This window comes from Aquarana catesbeiana, unplaced genomic scaffold (genome assembly GCF_042186555.1).
Source record: "Aquarana catesbeiana isolate 2022-GZ unplaced genomic scaffold, ASM4218655v1 unanchor237, whole genome shotgun sequence".
NCBI classification, from domain to species: domain Eukaryota; kingdom Metazoa; phylum Chordata; class Amphibia; order Anura; family Ranidae; genus Aquarana; species Aquarana catesbeiana.
The window spans coordinates 2408521-2429040 of NW_027362665.1; the positions used below are offsets into that span (position 1 = coordinate 2408521).

The 20520-nt window shown below is 44.0% G+C and overlaps 1 protein-coding gene across 1 annotated transcript in view; it reads right to left on the minus strand.

The window, feature by feature from the left end:
* Positions 1-20520, minus strand: part of LOC141122066 (uncharacterized) — a 135474-nt gene that overhangs the window by 26954 nt on the left and 88000 nt on the right. The window contains 1 exon segment of the mRNA XM_073611862.1: positions 17382-18389. Coding sequence (XP_073467963.1) covers positions 17382-18389 — 1008 coding nt within the window.

The window sequence follows — 20520 nt, forward strand, 5'->3', positions numbered from 1 at the left end:
GGTTGAATGGGAAGAAACAAGAAGAGAGGGGTGAGAGATATTCATTTTTGCTCTGCTCTAAATAATTAAAAGAACTGTTTCATGAACTGCTATATGATGAAATGAAGATATTGCTTTGGGTCTGTCTGAGATGGGAAAGAACTTTGAAAAAAGAAAAAAAGTGTGCATGAACTGGCTCTGAGGTTATATACGATCGTTTATTCAGTATATGATTGGACTTATAAAACTGGCTCAAAATGATTATTAGTTGTTTTATAAAGGAAAAGCGGTATGTGAACTGTCATATGAAATATCTAGAAGTGGGATTGTCAACTACTTTCGAAAAAGCCTTAGTGACCATTCCTGAAATGAGGGAACTGTATATGAATCTTCCCCATAACAGGTCCCTGGATAAGAATATACTGTGGAAAGTTGTTCATACCCCAGAAGTTTAGAAAAGGGTAAAGGTCTGGGCTGTGACGCACCCCGTCCCCTTTTAGTGGTTTGAGTCTCACCCCATAATTGCGGAGCCACTGGTGGAAACGGAAGGAAGTGGATCTACCTGTGGCCCTGGTGTGGGAAGGTAGGTGGTGGGGAGGGGAAAGGAGGAAAAGAGAGGACCCCGGAAAATCCCATCCGAGCTTTTATATTAGATGGATGTGGTGCCCAGTCAGCCTAAAAAGAGTATACCAAGATCAAAGATGCCATCACTTTATCTCATATAATGCCAGAGGGTTAAACACACCAACAAAAAGGCACGGGATATTAGAGGAGCTTAAACAGTATAAAAGCAGCAATAGTGTTCCTTCAGGAGACGCCTATGTTCTATGAGGACAATATAAGGTTGTTCTCAAGAGACTTTCGAACTTGGTACTACGGTGACTCTCCTACAAGAAGAGCTAAGGGAGTAGATATCAGATTTGCCAAGGGGACACGGTTCATATTGGAAGAAAGGATGACAGACTCGGAAGGACGACACCTCTTCTTAAGAGGTAAATTATAGGATATGGAGTGGACCTTGGCAAATATCTACTGCCCTAATAAGAACCAAACATATTTTTTGAGATAGATTATGGGGGATTTGAATTTTTGTATGGATCCAAGTCTGGACAGTACATCGCGGGTACAGGGGACAAGGAAGGTACCATGGAAAGCAATAAAAAAGAAATTGTTTCAGTGTCAATTGATGGACATTTGGAGAGTACAGCACCCTAAGACACCAGACTATACGTTCTACTCCCCTGTGCACACGATGTACTCAAGGATTGATTATATAATGGTTGAACACAGGATGATAGAATGGGTGATTAAAACGAGCAACGAAATAACAACATTGTCAGACCACTCCCCTGTGATCATAGAAATGGTGATACCTGGGGCCCAAGGACGAGCATATGCATGGAGATTAAATGAAGATCTAATACAGGATGTAGAGGTAGAAGAGAAAATAAAGGAAGAAATAGAACAGTATTTCAAAATAAATAATACTACGGAGGTAACAGAAGCTACACTATGGGAGGCCCATAAGGCCTATATTAGAGGTGTTTTGATGGAGATAGGATCGAGGAAAAAAAAGGAAAGGAAAAAAAAAGATGGAAATATTAATAAAGGAAATCCATGAAATTGAACAAAGCCATAAAAAAAGGGAGTTGGGGAAGGGTATCAGGCATTGGTGATCAAGAGAGATGGATTAAAAGAAGTGCTCGAGCAAGAGATTAGATGGGATTTCAATAGAGTTGCAAAGGAGAGATATGTATGGGGAAACAAAAACAGGGAAACATATCGCAAGACTGTTGGGGGAAAAAAAAACCCATTAAACTATATCGAAAAAATACAGAGTAAGAAATAGAGATGGTATATTCAACAACAGAAATCGCGAAAGTTTTCAGTATTATTATGGATCCTTATACTCAATAAAACAAAAAGTGCAACAAGGAATAGTAAGATCAGAAAAGATAAAAGAGTTCCTAAAAAATGCCAGATTACCTCAAATAGATGAAAATAAATGAAAAATATTGGAAGCACCCATAACAGAAGAAGAAATTAATAGGGCTTTAAAAGAATCGGAAAAAGGGAAAAGCCCAGGCCCAGATGGGTTTACTGCCTATTATTACAGACTATGTTCATATATGAACGGACTAGGAATAAACTATGAGATGGGTAGAGAAGCTCTGTCAGCCTTAATGACCATTCTTACAAAAGAGGGAAGGGACAGCACCATATGTTCAAGCTATAGACCAATATCGTTACTGAGTACGGATACAAAGTTATTTGCAAAGGTTTTGGCCTAGGATGAAAGATCTGATGGTGGAGTGGGTACACACGGACCAGGTGGGGTTTATACCTGGGAGAGAAGGGAGACATAATGGGGTAAGAACACTACTCTTACTTCAAAAAATAAGAGAGGGAAGGGCCCCTGGTCTACTTCCGTCGATTGATGCTGAAAAAGCGTTTGACAGAGTAGACTGGGGGTTTATAATGAGTACTCTGGAAGCTATGGGAGTAGGCCCAAGGATGGCCCAATGGATCCAGGTCTTATATAAACACCCTACCGCAAGAGTGAAGGTCAATGGCACCCTATGCCCCCCATTTTAAATGTATAATGGAACAAGACAGGGGTGCCCTCTGTCACCATTATTGTTTGTACTATCTGTAGAACCTCTGTTAGCTACCATAAGGAATAATCCAGACATAATAGGGATAAAGATTGGAGAAGAGGAACATAAAATAGCAGCTTATACTGATGATGTTTTACATTTCTAATCCTAGGATCACAATGCCCTGCCTAATGAAGACAATAAAAAACACTATGGGGGATTATCAAATTTAAAAATAAATCCCTCTAAATCGGGAATCCTAAATATAAACGTAAATAACCAAGAAGAAAGGCTGTTACAGCAGGAGTTCCAATTTAGTTGGAAGACAGAAATAAAATATTTAGGAATAAAACTGACATCGTCCCCAGGGAAACTATACCAGGCAAACTATCTCCCACTATTAAACAAAAAAAAAAAGAGAAATAAAAAGAATGGCAAGTAGGTCTCTCTCATGGACAGGTAGAATAAACACCATAAAAATGGTAATAGTACCGAAAATCATCTACAAATTTCAAATGCTACCTATCCCACTACCCAAGACATATTTTATAACATTAAAAAATATGATATCTAAGTTTATCTGGAGAAGAGCAAACCAAGAATTGCATTCTGGGTATTAAAGAGAGATAAAGTGCAAGGAGGGATAAAAGTACCAAAAATATTACAAGGCGGTAAAAAATGTAAGGGTGGCTAGATGGTACCAAGGGATACAGCACCTCATCCCCAAAATAATCAAATAGTTAGTAGGTTTGTGGACGGGGGATTATGGCGGTGCTAGGGTCAAAAGGGTTTACAAAGAAGGATAAATAAGAGAAAATGTAAAAAGCAAAAAATTACAAAGTTTATTAATGGTCTGACATAGAAAAAAATATACATTACAAACAGTTCATATTATACTTTAAAAAAAGGTAATGGGTACATGTACTGTAAGTGACCCTAAGGATGGTGGAGTGGGCCAGATGAAAGATGGCCGTTGAAGAGGGGGGGCTCAATTTCCTACATGTTTCGCCAAGACATTGGCTTCTTCAGGGAACAAGAGCTCACAAGATAGATGTGTAAAACAATTCTGTATGATAAAAATAGAAAACATCATAAGAACAGTAATTTGACACTACAATACATAGTATACACAATAGAGAGTTAGAACTGTGGCTGGACAATCATGCGGCCCATAGGCTCCACACAACACCGTTAATGCAAACATACCTGGGGCGTCAGTGCCCGACAAGGGAGGGAGGACGGGGGGAGGGGGAACACGGCCACTTGAGAAGGTCCCCGCAGGGGAGCGGGCAGGCCGCGCCGTAAATTATGCCTGCAGGGGGCATACAGTAGACCTGGCAAAGACATGTAAAGGCAACCATGAGTCATAATGCACTTGTAGTGGTAGTCTAGAGATAAGAGGTTGCACAACAGTGCATTGTACTAAAGAGGATACGTAAAATATGTATATAGGTAAATGTATCTGTATCTCTAGAGAGGGAAGTGCAAACTTACATGTATGTTTAAAAACAGTAGAGGAAAGTAGTCACGAGGTGCCTGCAAGGGGTCTGTGCACACAGCAGAGAAAAACGTCAAAATGGACCAAGTCTGCAATCAGATTAGACAAGGCCTAATTACAGGAATGAATATCATTAGGGGTGTTACTGATGTTGACTTGGGCCATGTAGGATAGTTATGCCGGTACTCACTTAGTAGCGTAAGCTGTAGGGAAAGATTCTCATAGCAGCACAGTCACAAGTATACAGTGCCTGTCCAGGAGTTGAAAGGGGTGGTATTTACAACAATGTGCTATATAAGGTGGAAAGGGACAAGAAAGGAAAAAATGAGGGCATTGAGAAGTTACTAAACATAGGCAGGACTGCTGGAGAAAGATCTATTACCTAGTCCACCAGGGCGCAGACACTGTTGCTTGGAAGGATCAATTTTGACCAGCAAGGTAAAAGGCAGGTCCAAGGTGGCTCCTAAAAAGTGTGTAGGAGCTTAATGAGTAGTTCATTTGAGAAGCATGGGGTAAAAGTATATTGAAAGACAGGAGTTACCTTGTAGCTGTGTGCAGAGCAAATGCAGGCTCGTCCCTCGTCCATCAAGGAACTGAGGGACTGGCCGGTTACTTGTATGCCCCCCACACCTGATCAGATAATGATCAGGTGTGCGGACGCTTAATGAGGAGTGTCCACGGCTGCGCACTGCGCGATGCCTCGGAACTACATGTTCCATCATGCACCGCGCGCGCATGCTCAGAACGTGCGGACCATGTGGCGAATGGGGAGGCAGGCAGCCTTGGAATGGGAGGTGCCAAGGTGTCGCCTTATCCCATCTACCGATGGAAAGGGGAGGGCCGGAGGGTCTGAGAACAGACGTGGGCACCCACGGGCAGACAAAGATCTGCGCCTTGGCGTCCGTACAGACAAGAACAGCGCTGGTCACGCCAGCCCCAAGCGGGGAGAGCCCATGTAGTGACCACCCACCCCCCACACACATACACCTCCCCCCGATTGTGAGCCAGCCAAAGCGCCAGAGACCGAGTGCAGACCGGCGGCGGGGCACAGCGGGGCATGAGAAATAGTGTGCTGAGACACAGGGTGGGGGGACAAAGCCCAAGCTGCCCGACAATCCACAGGGGTCGCTGGGGAAAACGGGAAGTGCCTGTGTGTCAGCACACAACGTCCAGCCACAATGTGTGTAGTGTGCATAGAGAACCACTGGGTCCTAGTGAGCCAGTGGAGTTTATGACCAAATGGAGCAACAAAACAAGGGAAAAGCAAGACGAAAAGACAATCCTATGACAAAAACTAATATACTACAACAAATACGTCAGGGAATGTGTTTCAGCAATATCGAAAAGGGTTTTACATAGCATATAAGTACAAAAGGGTACAATTATAAATTGAGCAAGGGTTTGGAAGATATTGGATCAATAGAAATACTCGTAGGAAAAGTACATTCATAACCAATGCAAATAGCGCAATCTGTTTACGGTATCAAAGGGGAACTGTGGAGGAAACCACAGATGGAGCCATGGCAAAAAAAGAGAGAAAAGGTCAGAAAGCTCGGAAAGGGGGAAAAAGGAAGAAAGGGCTGGGGGGCAAGGAAAAGGGAAGACAGATGGAGGAAAGTTGAGTGAGGGAGCACAAACGACGTTGCCTAGAGGATGGGCATAGGAAAAGGGAAATATATGATGTGTAAAGATGTTATATGCCGATAATTATTAAAGAAAGGGCTTGAAGCTGATATATTCGTTGAGTCCTGGAAAAATGGTGGCATTTAGTGTATGAATCCATTTTGTTTCAAGTCATAGTAGTTGATTATCAGTACTGCCGCCTCTTACATGTGGAGGAATATGTTCAAGTGCGGAAAATAAAATAACGTGGGGGTCAGAGTTATGTTGGGCAGCAATGTGCCTGTTGATGGCCGTAGTGGTAGTGTTCTTGTATAGTGGTAGTGTGTGTGGGGGGTGGGTGGTCACTACATGGGCTCTCCCCGCTTGGGGCTGGCGTGACCAGCGCTGTTCTTGTCTGTACGGACGCCAAGGCGCAGACCTTTGTCTGCCCGTGGGTGCCCACGTCTGTTCTCAGACCCTCCGGCCCTCCCCTTTCCATCGGTAGATGGGATAAGGCGACACCTTGGCACCTCCCATTCCAAGGCTGCCTGCCTCCCCATTCGCCACATGGTCCGCACGTTCTGAGCATGCGCGCGCGGTGCATGATGGAACATGTAGTTCCGAGGCATCGCGCAGTGCGCAGCCGTGGACACTCCTCATTAAGCGTCCGCACACCTGATCATTATCTGATCAGGTGTGGGGGGCATACAAGTAACCGGCCAGTCCCTCAGTTCCTTGATGGACGAGGGACGAGCCTGCATTTGCTCTGCACACAGCTACAAGGTAACTCCTGTCTTTCAATATACTTTTACCCCATGCTTCTCAAATGAACTACTCATTAAGCTCCTACACACTTTTTAGGAGCCACCTTGGACCTGCCTTTTACCTTGCTGGTCAAAATTGATCCTTCCAAGCAACAGTGTCTGCGCCCTGGTGGACTAGGTAATAGATCTTTCTCCAGCAGTCCTGCCTATGTTTAGTAACTTCTCAATGCCCTCATTTTTTCCTTTCTTGTCCCTTTCCACCTTATATAGGACTTGTTGTAAATACCACCCCTTTCAACTCCTGGACAGGCACTGTATACTTGTGACTGTGCTGCTATGAGAATCTTTCCCTACAGCTTACGCTACTAAGTGAGTACCGGCATAACTATCCTACATGGCCCAAGTCAACATCAGTAACACCCCTAATGATATTCATTCCTGTAATTAGGCCTTGTCTAATCTGATTGCAGACTTGGTCCATTTTGACGTTTTTCTCTGCTGTGTGCACAGACCCCTTGCAGGCACCTCGTGACTACTTTCCTCTACTGTTTTTAAACATACATGTAAGTTTGCACTTCCCTCTCTAGAGATACAGATACATTTACCTATATACATATTTTACGTATCCTCTTTAGTACAATGCACTGTTGTGCAACCTCTTATCTCTAGACTACCACTACAAGTGCATTATGACTCATGGTTGCCTTTACATTCCTTTGCCAGGTCTACTGTATGCCCCCTGCAGGCATAATTTACGGCGCGGCCTGCCCGCTCCCCTGCGGGGACCTTCTCAAGTGGCCGTGTTCCCCCTCCCCCCGTCCTCCCTCCCTTGTCGGGCACTGACGCCCCAGGTATGTTTGCATTACCGGTGTTGTGTGGAGCCTATGGGCCGCATGATTGTCCAGCCACAGTTCTAACTCTCTATTGTGTATACTATGTATTGTAGTGTCAAATTACTGTTCTTATGATGTTTTCTATTTTTATCATACAGAATTGTTTTACACATCTATCTTGTGAGCTCTTGTTCCCTGAAGAAGCCAATGTCTTGGCGAAACATGTAGGAAATTGAGCCCCCCCTCTTCAACGGCCATCTTTCATCTGGCCCACTCCACCATCCTTAGGGTCACTTACAGTACATGTACCCATTACCTTTTTTTAAAGTATAATATGAACTGTTTGTAATGTATATTTTTTTCTATGTCAGACCATTAATAAACTTTGTAATTTTTTGCTTTTTACATTTTCTCTTATTTATCCTTCTTTGTAAACCCTTTTGACCCTAGCACCGCCATAATCCCCCGTCCACAAACCTACTAACAATTACAAGGCGGTGTTAATCTCACGGGTGATGGAATGGTCTAAGGCAGTAAATGAGAAAAGATGGGTACAAATTGAGAAGACAATGAGGGACACACAGGGGGCTGAGTAGCATTATTTGGATCCCACCACAATATAGAGCACTGGGGGAAGATACACATATTATGACACGTAATGTACACAGAATATGGGATCTAATACACAAAGTCAATGGAAATAGAATTCACCACTAATCTCACTGAAAGGAAATAATTCTTTTTTACCTGGTAAAGGGAAATGATTTGGAGAGTGGATTAAACACGATAATGTACAATTAAAGGATATAATGACAAAGGGGAAAATATACACATTTCAAGAATGAAAACACAAGACAGAAATGATGAGGATTAATGAATGGCGGTACCTCCAGCTGAAACATTTTGTCAGTACTCTACCTCAACCAATAAGATCGGGGGAAGATCTCAGACCTCTGGAGCACTTGAGTTTTGGTGTCAAGCACATAAAATGGGATATGACATCTCTATAAAATCTTGCTGGTAGCGGATGGGCTGGAGGCCCCGCCATACATGAAAACAATGGGAGAAAGAATTAGGAGTTAGAAGTAATAAAGTTAGATTAGAAAAGATGATGAGATTAGCACACACCTCTGCAGTGGATTCCATCACAGCGGAGATGAAGTACAAATGTCTATCAAGGTGGTATAGAACCCCGGATAAAGTAAGCAGGGATCAGAGAAATCACCATTCTGTTGGAGGGGTTGTAAAATAGTGGGGACAATGGCCCATTTATGGTGGGATGGCCCAAAAATGAAAAATGATTGGAGGGAGATAATACAGCTAATAAAAGAAATGACTACAAAGGAAATCTCAGAAGAGCCATGGATGTGCTTATTTCATGGGACAGTGGGCTCAATAAAACAATATAAAGAATCTTTCATACCACATTTATTAAATGCGGCTAAAAGTCAGATTCCAAGATATTGGCAAGAAATAGAAAGTCCTACAATAAAAGATTGGATTGGAAAAGTAGAAGCCACATATAATATGGAAGATCTGAGATATAGTGGAGAAGAAGAAATAGGGGGAGTGATAAACAGATGGAAAGACTGGAAGGTGTTTAAGAAAACCAGGAGATATGTGGAGGTTATAAGTGGAAGACAAATGGTCTAAACTAGGAGTACCGGGCAAAACAAGGACATTTAGTTCCAGAGAAGGATGGGAATAGAGGGGAAGAAGAAAGGGAGGGGGATGGGGATGTGTTTTAGTAGTTGGGTGAAGGGATGGAAATTGTATACTGTATTTATTTGCATGTTGCACTTTATTGGTGTGTTTGTATATGGATGCAAATGAAAAAATAAAAATAAATATATAATAATAAAAAAATAAAAAATAAAAGGCCAAATGCAGTATTTCCCATTTTAAATCAATGGCTGGTTTAATAGTGTTTGTTTAAATAACTTTTATGATACACTAAAAATATACTCCGGACCCTCAGCGTGCCGCCTACCTAATTAGTATGTCAAAAAAGGTGAAACAATACTAATATATGAGGACTGAATAACCACAAAAACGTTAGAGTAAAAATGACAACATGAAAAAAGAGGGAAAAGGAGAGGATGGGAGCTCACGGTATGAAGATTAAATGGCAAAGATGAAATAAAAACCTGTAATAGCACAACCAAGCCTGTGGTAGCACATATCTATGGAACTTCACTCATCATACAAACATGATTAGCAAAAAAGATTTATTGGTGTCAAAGATAAGAAAGACATTAAAAAACATCATGCATACATTAGCATTAAAGCTATAAAAACAAAAGGACATCTCTGGACAGGAGGTGCAATTCCACCCAAGTTGCAGGAGTTGTAAAAATGCTGTAATACAGCTGGGATAATATCCCCAGGTCTAAGCGACCTCTGAAGAGTGACCCAAGTGTTGAACTGATATTGAAAAAGGGAGGATGGATAAAGTCAAAGCACAAAGTGGAAGCTATGAGATGATATGAATGGTTCTCCGATCTGCATTGGAAAAAGGTGGACAAGTAGATGATTGTATTGATCTGGAAGGTAGGTGTAAAGAAATAGGGGAGCGTTGCTGGGTAACAGTGGTCAGGAGGAGATGTATAAGTGGAATAGTAATGAATATGGGGGTCCAATAAAGTGATGTGTGGCTCACTGTACAATGTTGTACACGCTGGATGCTGGGATGCGCGGCTGGCAACTTCTAAACTCTAGCTAAATAGGGGCTCCTTTCTGTTTTGCCTCAGTAGTTGCTTTGGCCTGCACGCATCCGGGAGGGACGGGGATAGGTGAGATACTATGCCCCATTGAATAACCAATTAATACCATTTAGCACCAATTTTGATACCCTCATGACAAACTGCACCAGCAACAATGCCCAATGCTACTCCAATTCTGGATTTTTAAAGTAACCCATTTCAGCATACTGCAAAACGAATTGCTCTTTTTTCGCTACATCTCTGAAGAAGGACAAAAACACTGTTTATTCCGAAACGCGTTGTGTGTGAAAAAGAGCCCTTGTACAACTCACTGTTTGTGAAGAATACTATACTATTGACTATGTAACTATGTGATATGCTTGGGGCGTGGCCTGGACGGCGATGTGAGCGGACGCACGAGACTGTAGCTCCGCTGACGGCAGAACATCCTTCAATTATCCGGCACACTAAAGCACCGAAACCCGCTACAAAATAGCCAGGGACCGTGCACGAACCTCCAGGCACACCATGTCGCCGACGAAACGGGCCAACACAGCCTCCTCATCCCTCGACAGATACCGCAGAACGGACCGGGATACAGAGAGCCAAGATGGCGCCGCACCAGCACAGCACGAGGCTTCTCCCACAAGTCCAGCGCCTAACGACACCGACAAGGTACTAGAGGCAATCTCTTTATGTCAGTCCACCCTGACAACTAAAATAGAGGAGGTTAAGATAGACATCTCACTGATCAGGCATGATATGACAAAACTGAGAGAGCGGGTCACTGAGGCAGAGACCAGAATAGGGAGGGCGGAAGACACACTATACCCTCTGCAAAACACACAAGAGGACATGCAGCGCCAGCTACAACAACTTGCACAAAAGCAGGACGATTTGGAGAACCGGACCCGCAGGTCCAACCTCCGGTTTATCGGCCTACCAGAAGGTTCTGAGGGTACTGACCCAGCCACCTTTTTAGAGCAACTCCTAATCAAAACATACGGAAGGGAGGCATTTTCTACTACTTTTGTGGTGGAGCGTGCCCACCGCATGCCAGCCCGCCGCCCACCAGAGGGGGCACCCCCGCGCACATTTATAGCAAAGCTGCTGAACTTCAGGGATCGTGACGCGGTCCTGCGACTGGCAAGATTGAAGGGCAACATCCCATATCAATCCGGCTCCATCTCAGCATTTCCGGATTTTTCAGCAGAAGTCCAGCGCCAAAGAGCTAGATTCACGGATATTAAACATCGCCTCAGAGCACATCACATAAAATACGCAATGCTCTTCCCAGCCCGCCTACGCGTGGTGGGAGAAGACCGTGTCTATTTCTTCGAAGACCCAAACATGGCTTCAACATGGCTGGACCAACAGGACGCACAGAGGAACCGCCCTGCCTGATATACAACCCCACCGCCAACCCAAGTAAGTGACATTGCACTCCCAGACTGCGCTATTTCTCAGGACCCCCACAATCCAGACTAAACAGATGGGATCCCACCTACCCCATAATAGATGGACGTTGCATTAACAACATCTCATGCGGCCCTGAATCTACCTCCTCCCACACACCAAGACCCCCCAAGGATAATAACCCTGAACTGCCACCGTGCCTTACACACTGTCTCAGACGCACTATATCCTACTATGGACTTTCCATGCTCCCCATATGAGAGTCCCTATGAGAACCAACACTGAAACAACCTGATAATATAGGACACTCAACCGGGCGGCTAATTCAATATCATACCCCTCACTCTGTTTAAATCCCCGCCTCACTATCAAACACATCTCACCGGCTTATAGAGGACTACTACGGCCCGTCACTACTCTGGGACTACGAGAACTCTATCCTTACAACATGCAAACCTCTTTCATCCACCATCACAATGGAAACGGTTCCCACGATAAGGAAGCTTGTCTGCTTGCCGTACAAGTGTTGCTACGGCTGCTTCTTCGCTGCTGCACTACCCAGCACTTGTTCGCCCCCAAAAGGGTGTTTGATTATGTCACCACCGTCTTTGCCCAATAGGCTATTGACGGTGCTGACTAGTTTAATGTGCAACTGTTTTTTGTTTTTCTGCTCTCAACTTACCTGCGATAACACCTCTTTTCCTTACAGCTGCACTAAGTTTGGGATACAAGCCCCAGTCAAGTTTGGGCGACTGAGGGCAGGGAGGGCGGGCAGGGAAAAAGTTAAAGTTCAAGTTAAGTTTTGTAATATGTATAACAACTTACAACGCATTACATTAAATGTTTATTTGTATTGCTATATGAAGGGGAAGGAAATGGCTGGGACCACCTTGGGAGTGTGGAGATTGGTGTGCGCCCTTCACAGATACCATAGTTCTTATCCTTATAACCAATTGGAAACGTTAATTAAATGACTAAATTGAAGTTCCTTATCTGGAATATCCGTGGGATTCGAGACAAACTCAAACGCACGGCTATATTTACCTGCCTTAAAACATACCGTGCAGACATCACGGTACTAGTTGAGACCCATGTCACTGGGCGGCTCCAGCTTGCGCTGAAGCGGCCCTGGATAGGCTGGGCGTTTCATGCCACCTACACTCCGTACTCCCGTGGGGTCTCAGTCCTTATAGCTAAGACTACACCCTTTGCACTAATCTCAATCCGTACTGATCCCCAGGGTAGTTTTATTTTCCTACACTGCACACTATACGGCTCCCAATACTTAATTATGGCATTCTACATACCCCCCCCCTATAAATCTAGTCTAATTACGGAAGGCCTACTATATATGGCCCAACACCCCAATATCCCCGCTATCTGGATGGGAGATTTCAACATGGTGCTGAATCCCAAGATAGACAAAACTCAATCAGGCCATGACACCCACCCCCCAGACACCACCAGATTGGGACGCACATTAAAAGAATTCTCACTGACTGATGTCTGGAGATATGGACACCCCCATGATTTGGCGTACTCGTGCTTTTCGGCAACCCACTCTACCATGTCCCGCATCGACCTTATTTTAATTTCCGACATGCTACTCCCTCAACTAATCGATTCGGGATATCACACTAGATCCCTCTCTGATCATGCCCCCTGCTGGGCAACACTGCAACTAACACAACACGCTGGGCCCCGGACCTGGCGCTTACACCCCTTTTGGCTATCAATGTTGAAAGACCAAGAGGAGACACATGCGGAATGGAAATTCTTCTTTAGAATCAACCAAAATACTGCCTCTGTGGGACACACCTGGGAATCATATAAATTACATGTCCGCACCATTCTAACCTCCCGTATAAACAGAATTAAAACTTCCTCCAACTTATTTATTGCACAGGCCTCTGATAGGATAGACACGTTAACAAAAGAATTCCACAAGGACCCCAGTCAGGAAAGAGCAGCAACACTCAGACTTCACACAAGACTATTAGATCAACTACACTACGATAAAGCTAAGCAAAAACTTTTCTTCCTAAGACAGCGCGTGTTCGAGCATGGAGAACGTGCTGGCAAACTATTAGCATACCTAGCTCACCAGAACGCCAACCCCCCAGTAGTGGTGACCCTGACGGGACCTCAAGACACCATAATCTCAGACCCCCCTGAAGTGGCAGAAGTATTTCGCAAATACTACTTAGACTTATACTCCTCCAAGGTAACAGCCACTGCACAGGAAACTAGGTCATTCCTACAGGAAATCCCCTTCCCACAACTAACAGAACCCCAACTACAGGAACTAGAGGCCCCCATCACACTAGACGAAATTACCCTGGCAATAGCCTCCCTGGCGCCGGGTAGGGCACCGGGGGGAGACGGTCTCCCACTGGACTTCTACGCGGCATACTCAGAGATATTAACCCCTGAACTCCTCAAATTATATAACTACATATTTGAGACTAAAACCCTCCCTGAAACCCTCCGTCAGGCGGTCATTATTGTAATCCCCAAGCCAGGCAAAGACCCCAAACTACCAGAATCATACCGCCCTATCTCACTTCTCCAAGCAGACATAAAAATACTAGCCAAAGTACTTGCCATACGCCTCAATAAGTGCATTCTCTCCCTTATCCATCCAGACCAGACAGGGTTCATGCCAGGGAAAAATACAGCCATGAATCTAAGACGCCTTCATATGAATATCCAAGCAGAACACGAGAATATGGGAGATAGAGCAGTGGTGGCGCTTGACGCCGCAAAGGCGTTCGACTCAGTGGAATGGGGATACCTCTGGGAGTGCCTCCGAGGTTACGGATTTGGCCCCAACTTTATACAATGGATACAGCTATTATATTACTCCCCAACAGCAAAAGTGGTGGTGAATGGCTGGTTATCCGATCCCTTCCCACTGAGTAGAGGAACCCGTCAGGGCTGCCCGCTGTCCCCCTTGTTGTACGCTCTTGCGGTGGAGCCTTTGGCTATCTCCCTCAGACAAAATACACATATACGTGGGCTACGAGCAGGACCTCTGACGGAAACACTAAGTCTGTATGCAGATGACATGCTCATTTATCTAGAAGACACTGGTCCATCTTTACAAGCGACCCTCCTCACTATTGAAGACTTTGGAAAACACTCAGGTCTAAGTATGAACTGGACCAAATCCCAGATTCTCCCCCTAGACATGACATCTCCAACACACAGAGCGGCATCCCTTCCCTTGCAAAGAGTTGCATCCATTAAATACTTAGGCATAGAAATCACCAGAGATCCACTGGAATACACCACAAATAACATTGAACCACTCTTCTCATATCTAAAATCCCGGACACAAACCTGGGCGAGACTACCTCTAGGAGTAATGGGCAGAATCAATCTTGTTAAGATGATACTACTGCCAAAGTTTCTCTATATACTATGGAATTCTCCAATCTCTATCCCCCTTAAAACCCTTAAAACTATTGACAAAATCCTTAATTCTTTTGTCTGGGGCTCTAGTAGGCACAAACTTGCATGGAATACACTTAAGAACCCCACTGCTTCTGGGGGGGCTGCCCTCCCAGACATATACACGTACTATATAGCAGCCCAGCTCTCACACTTCTACTACATCCACAAAACAGACGAAGAAAGGTACCAAACTTTAGTTTGTAGGAAAGCTAATAAAGAATTACACTCCCCACTACAAGTGATCTTTAGAGGAGGTAACACCAAACACAAGAAAGAAGACCGCAACTTGCTACTATCCCAACACAGATGCGTATGGGGGAGAGCCGTCAAGCTAACTGGAAACAATGTCTTCCACTCTCACACCCCTTTGTGGCACAATCCACAACTGAGGGAGCTCATGTCCTTGCCTGGAGCCACCGCCTGGGCCGCGAAGGGAATAGTATTCCTATCCCAGGTTATCACTATATTTGGCATGAGAAATTTTGAAACAATTTGCGAAGAGTACGACCTCTCTCCCCATATGCGATTTAGTTACATGCAACTGAAACATGCGCTTCACACACAATTTGCAAATGGCTTCCCCAACCCACAATCACTAACAATAGTGGACGTGATTACAGGCCCAGACCCAGACAAACTCATCTCCACCCTATACACCACCCTACGTACTGAATCGGTGGACAGAGTTGCCGACAATGCAAGGCTTAGATGGGAAAATGACATAGGACCAATAGACTGCTCTGACTGGGAAGACATACTGGTAAACGTTAAAAAAACATCACCCAAAATCTCAGATCGCCTGACCCAACTCTTCATAATACACAAATCCTATCTCACACCAACTAGAATTGCTAAATACTCATCACAACAAAACCCAAACTGCCCCAGGTGCTCCAGTAACCCCTGCACGTTTTACCACTTAATATGGCTATGTCCTGAAATACAAAAATACTGGACACAGATCATCAAATTCCTTCACGATCACATGGGATCACCGATCCAACTAGACCCCAAGCTGTGCCTACTAGGCCTACTACCAGACACCATTAAAGACAGATCCACAATCACATTTCTCAGTGAATCAATATTCCAAGCCAGAAAATTGGTCGCTAAACACTGGATGGGAACAGCCCATCCTACCTTGCAGGCCTGGATTAGAGATGTGAATATGTCACTACCATACAAAAGGGCTATGTACAAACACAGGGGATGCCCGAATAAATACTACGGAATCTGGAACAAATGGCTGAACAATGATAAAACTTGCACTAAATAACCCCGAAGTACTTAAGAACCTACTAATCTCCCATAAGCACCCTATGACAATATGGTATGTAGAGCCATGATACAACCCCCCACTAAATAAACGCCATAAACTAGATCCAATATCTAGAAATGTATTGATGACTACTGTGTAATATCGTTGATTGCCAATTGATTACCTACAAAGTGCATAACCTAACCACGTATTTCTATGCTCTGTGGAAATACCCCCTCATGTGATTGTATGCTTTGAACTATATCTGTATATTGCCACAATTTTTTCAACAATAAACATGTTTTTCAATTAAAAAAAAAAAAAAAACTATGTGATATGCTTTGTTGAACCTACAAAATATTATGTTTTTAAGCTATGTTGTGTTTAAATATTTTATTCCGTATACTCTGTCATATACAATCATTATGTAAATGTACACATATATCTTTTAGCAAAGTGCCGGTAAAGTCCATTTAGGGGAATTCTTTTTTCGACAAATGGAAATTAAGGGCTCTACTAGCCAGAATTTACCTCAGTGATTTCCTATGACCATCAGCTCCATCTAGTGACCATAATGGGGTATTTTTCTGGAAATACCGCAATAAAAATAGCATAATGACACATTATGGCCACTAGATGGAGCCAAGGAAATCAGTGTATGAAATAAAATACATCCAATATTCATCACAGCTGGGTGAATGCTGCTCCCATTATTCAACTAAAATATTTTTTTAATAGACCTCTAAGTGTTTGTGAAATCTTACACCACAAAATGTACTCAACCAATGAAAGAAAATGACTCCATTTTTATTTTTTCTACTGCTATCAATGGCCAACACGGTACAACACTTCATCCATGTCTTTGGTGATCTCTGATCTCCTTATGAACTGTTTTTACATGATGAAGATCAGCCATGGAGTATATCTGAGGTGTATATCAGGGTGTGCTTCTTCCCCACATGAGAGCTGTGATGTCCAGCAACATTCATATAGAAGACATTTCCCACACTCAAGGCACTAATACACCTCAAGGGTTGTGTGGGATCTCTGATGTACAGGAAGACAGGACTTCAGTGAGGAACAAATCCCTCACTCAGGACAGGAATTCGGCTTCTCCCCCGTGTGAGTTCTCTGATGTGTGTAAAGATTGACCAACTGTGAAAAACATTTCCCGCACTCAGGACAGGAAAACGGCTTCTCCCCCATGTGAGATCTCTGATGTGTGGAAAGACCGGACTTCTGTGAAAAGCATTTCCCGCACTTAGGACAGGAGTACGGCTTCTCCCCCGTGTGAGATCTCTGATGTGTGGAAAGACCAGACTTCTGTGAAAAGCATTTCCCGCACTCAGGACAGGAATATGGCTTCTCCCCTGTGTGAGATCTCTGATGTGTGGAAAGACCGGACTTCTGTGAAAAGCATTTCCCACACTCAGGACAGGAGTACGGCTTCTCCCCCGTGTGAGATCTCTGATGTGTGGAAAGATCGGACTTCTGTGAAAAACATTTCCCGCACTCAGGACAGGAATACGGCTTCTCCCCCGTGTGAGATCTCTGATGTGTGCAAAGATCAGACTTCTGTGAAAAGCATTTACCGCACTCAGGACAGGAATACGGCTTCTCCCCCGTGTGAGATCTCTGATGTGTGGAAAGATCGGACTTCTGTGAAAAACATTTCCCGCACTCAGGACAGGAATACGGCTTCTCCCCCGTGTGCGATCTCTGATGGGTGTAAAGATTGAACAACTGTGAAAAACATTTCCTGCACTCAGGACAGGAATACGGTTTCTCCCCTGTGTGAGATCTCTGATGTGTGGAAAGATCGGACTTGTGTGAAAAGCATTTCCCGCACTCAGGACAGGAATACGGCTTCTCCCCCGTGTGAGATCTCTGATGTGTGGAAAGATTGGACTTCAGTGAAAAACATTTCCCACACTCAGGACAGGAATGCGGCTTCTCCCCCGTGTGAGATCTCTGATGTGTGGAAAGATTGGACTTCATTGAAAAACATTTCTCGCACTCAGGACAGGAATACGGCTTCTCCCCCGTGTGAGATCTCCGATGTGTGGAAAGATGGGACTTCAGTGAAAAACATTTCCCGCACTCAGGACAGGAATACGGCTTTTCTCCTGTGTGAGATCTCTGATGTTTGTAAAGATCAGACTTCACTGAAAAACATTTCCTGCACTCAGGACAGGAATACGGCTTCTCCCCTGTGTGAAATCTTATATGCACATGAAGATGGGATTTAAAACGGAAACACTTCCCACACTCAGTACATGAAAGCCTCTTCTCTGTTGGAAGGACGGCACCGTCCCTCACAGTCTGAGGTTCCTCAGGATAAGAGGAATACGATGGTCCATCTACATTGTGTGGTGCCGGATGGACATTTGAGGTAGTCGGGTTTTCTCCTGGACTATACTGTGTGATGTCCTCATCTTCTACTTTACAGTCTGGAGACAAAGTGAGACAATCCTCTGAGGTTTTCTTCATCTCCCGTCCATCTACTAAAATAGAAATAAAAAGATTATTACTAGACATGAGCTGATTGGTTCCCCTAAACCAGGACTCCGCCCACATCAGGCAGCTTGGTCTCTGAGGATCTTACAATTCCCCCCTCAAGGTAACTAGTAAATGGGTCCTCTGATCTCCTACCAGTTCATTTCTTTATTCATGGACCTTAGTCAGAGAGTGAGGAAACAATGAGAACTGTCTTTTATAGGAGTGACAGTGATGAGGGGATTATAGGACGAGTGTCCCCACCCCCTCTATCACTCATTGCCATCTTCCTAACACAAGAAGTCCTGCACTTCCTTATTTAGTCCATGATTTAGTCATGAATAACAGCGGGGCTGAATCCCACCAGAGGTCAGAGAGTGAGGATGAGGGGAGAACAACCAAGATGAAGACTGGACTGATCCTGAAGACCGCCATCATTGGGTTATTGACTCCTCCCTCATTATCACTTTCTATTTAAGGTTCCAAAGTTTGAGGATGTTATCACATTATTATCAACATGTAAAAGTCTGTGCTCCAATCAAATCATCAGATATAAAATGTCCAGCTGGTAGAAAATGGGTGTAACAAAAGAGAATACATATTATGTGTATATATAGCAGTGGGTAGAGGGGAGAGGAGAAGTCAGGACTATGTAATGTACAACATATTGTATAAGATACAACAGATAGGACTATATAGTATCAGAATGATGTAATGTACAACATAGAGTATACAGTGCAGGGGTCAGGAGTATGTAATGTACAATATAAATTATACAGTGTAAGGGTCAGGACTCATAATATTGGTGTTCAGTAATCAGTGGAAGATTAAATGTTTACATGAGACAAGTTGCAGAGGTCCCACACCGCTGCCTCCCATCTCCTGAGACTTCACTCAGTGACTTGGGTCTGAGACTATACAGACATATCCCTCCACCTGGCACAGCCAGCAGACAACAGAGCAAGTAACCCTGGGAGAATTGTTTTGTCAGAGATCTTGCCATATCCGGGTATGGGGCAGAAGACCCAAAGCACATACCCCAGGTGCCTAGGTCTAGTAACATCTATGGTGAAAATGAACATTTTGCTGCCAGCTGAACCCCAGAATCTCCATAAATCCAGTCTAGATACATAAATTGTGTCTGCAGCACAGAGAAGGAAGATTATCGGAGAGAAATACAGGAATACAGGACGGGGAACACAGCTCAGGAAAGTGACCAGGGGATTACAGGCTGATATCACCCAGTCCCCGCCCTACTCTGGACCCATCAGTGAGCAGTATGGGTGGAGGAATGTATTTAGTGTTAATGACCCACCTGTACTGATCTCTGTAGGAGTGTCCTCCTCTATAAATGTCCCCGTTATTCCATCCTCCTCCATAGACTGCTGATCATCCCTCACATACCTCTCTTCTTCTTCTGCTTTAACCTCAAATTCTATATCGATTGGATCTCCACTCTAAATCAAGAAAATGAGAGAGAATATCATCTGTAAGATATAAGCTTTATTATTGTGACATAACATAAAAAATCCACACATGATCTCTAGGACTCCATGTTCTAGATGCTCCAATCCCACCAACCTTGTAACAGTGAGGGATGGTGTGATCTTCCTGTGTGGAATCCCGGGAATACAGAGGACGGGGACATCTCTCTGGTGGGTTCCTGGTATTTGGTGGCTCCATCATATCCTTGTGTCCTTCTGAAAGCTCCTCCATCACTCCATACTCCTCATCCTCCTCTTTATACTCTTCTTTAAAATCAATATTATCATCCCCAAGGTTTCCACTCTGAAAAAATAATAGAACATTCATTGTAACAAACATGCTGTGTATAAGACCCCTTTCACACTGGGGTGGTTGTCAGGCGCTTTAGCGGTAGAAATAGCCTCTGCTAAGTCACTAAATACCGCTTCTTATTC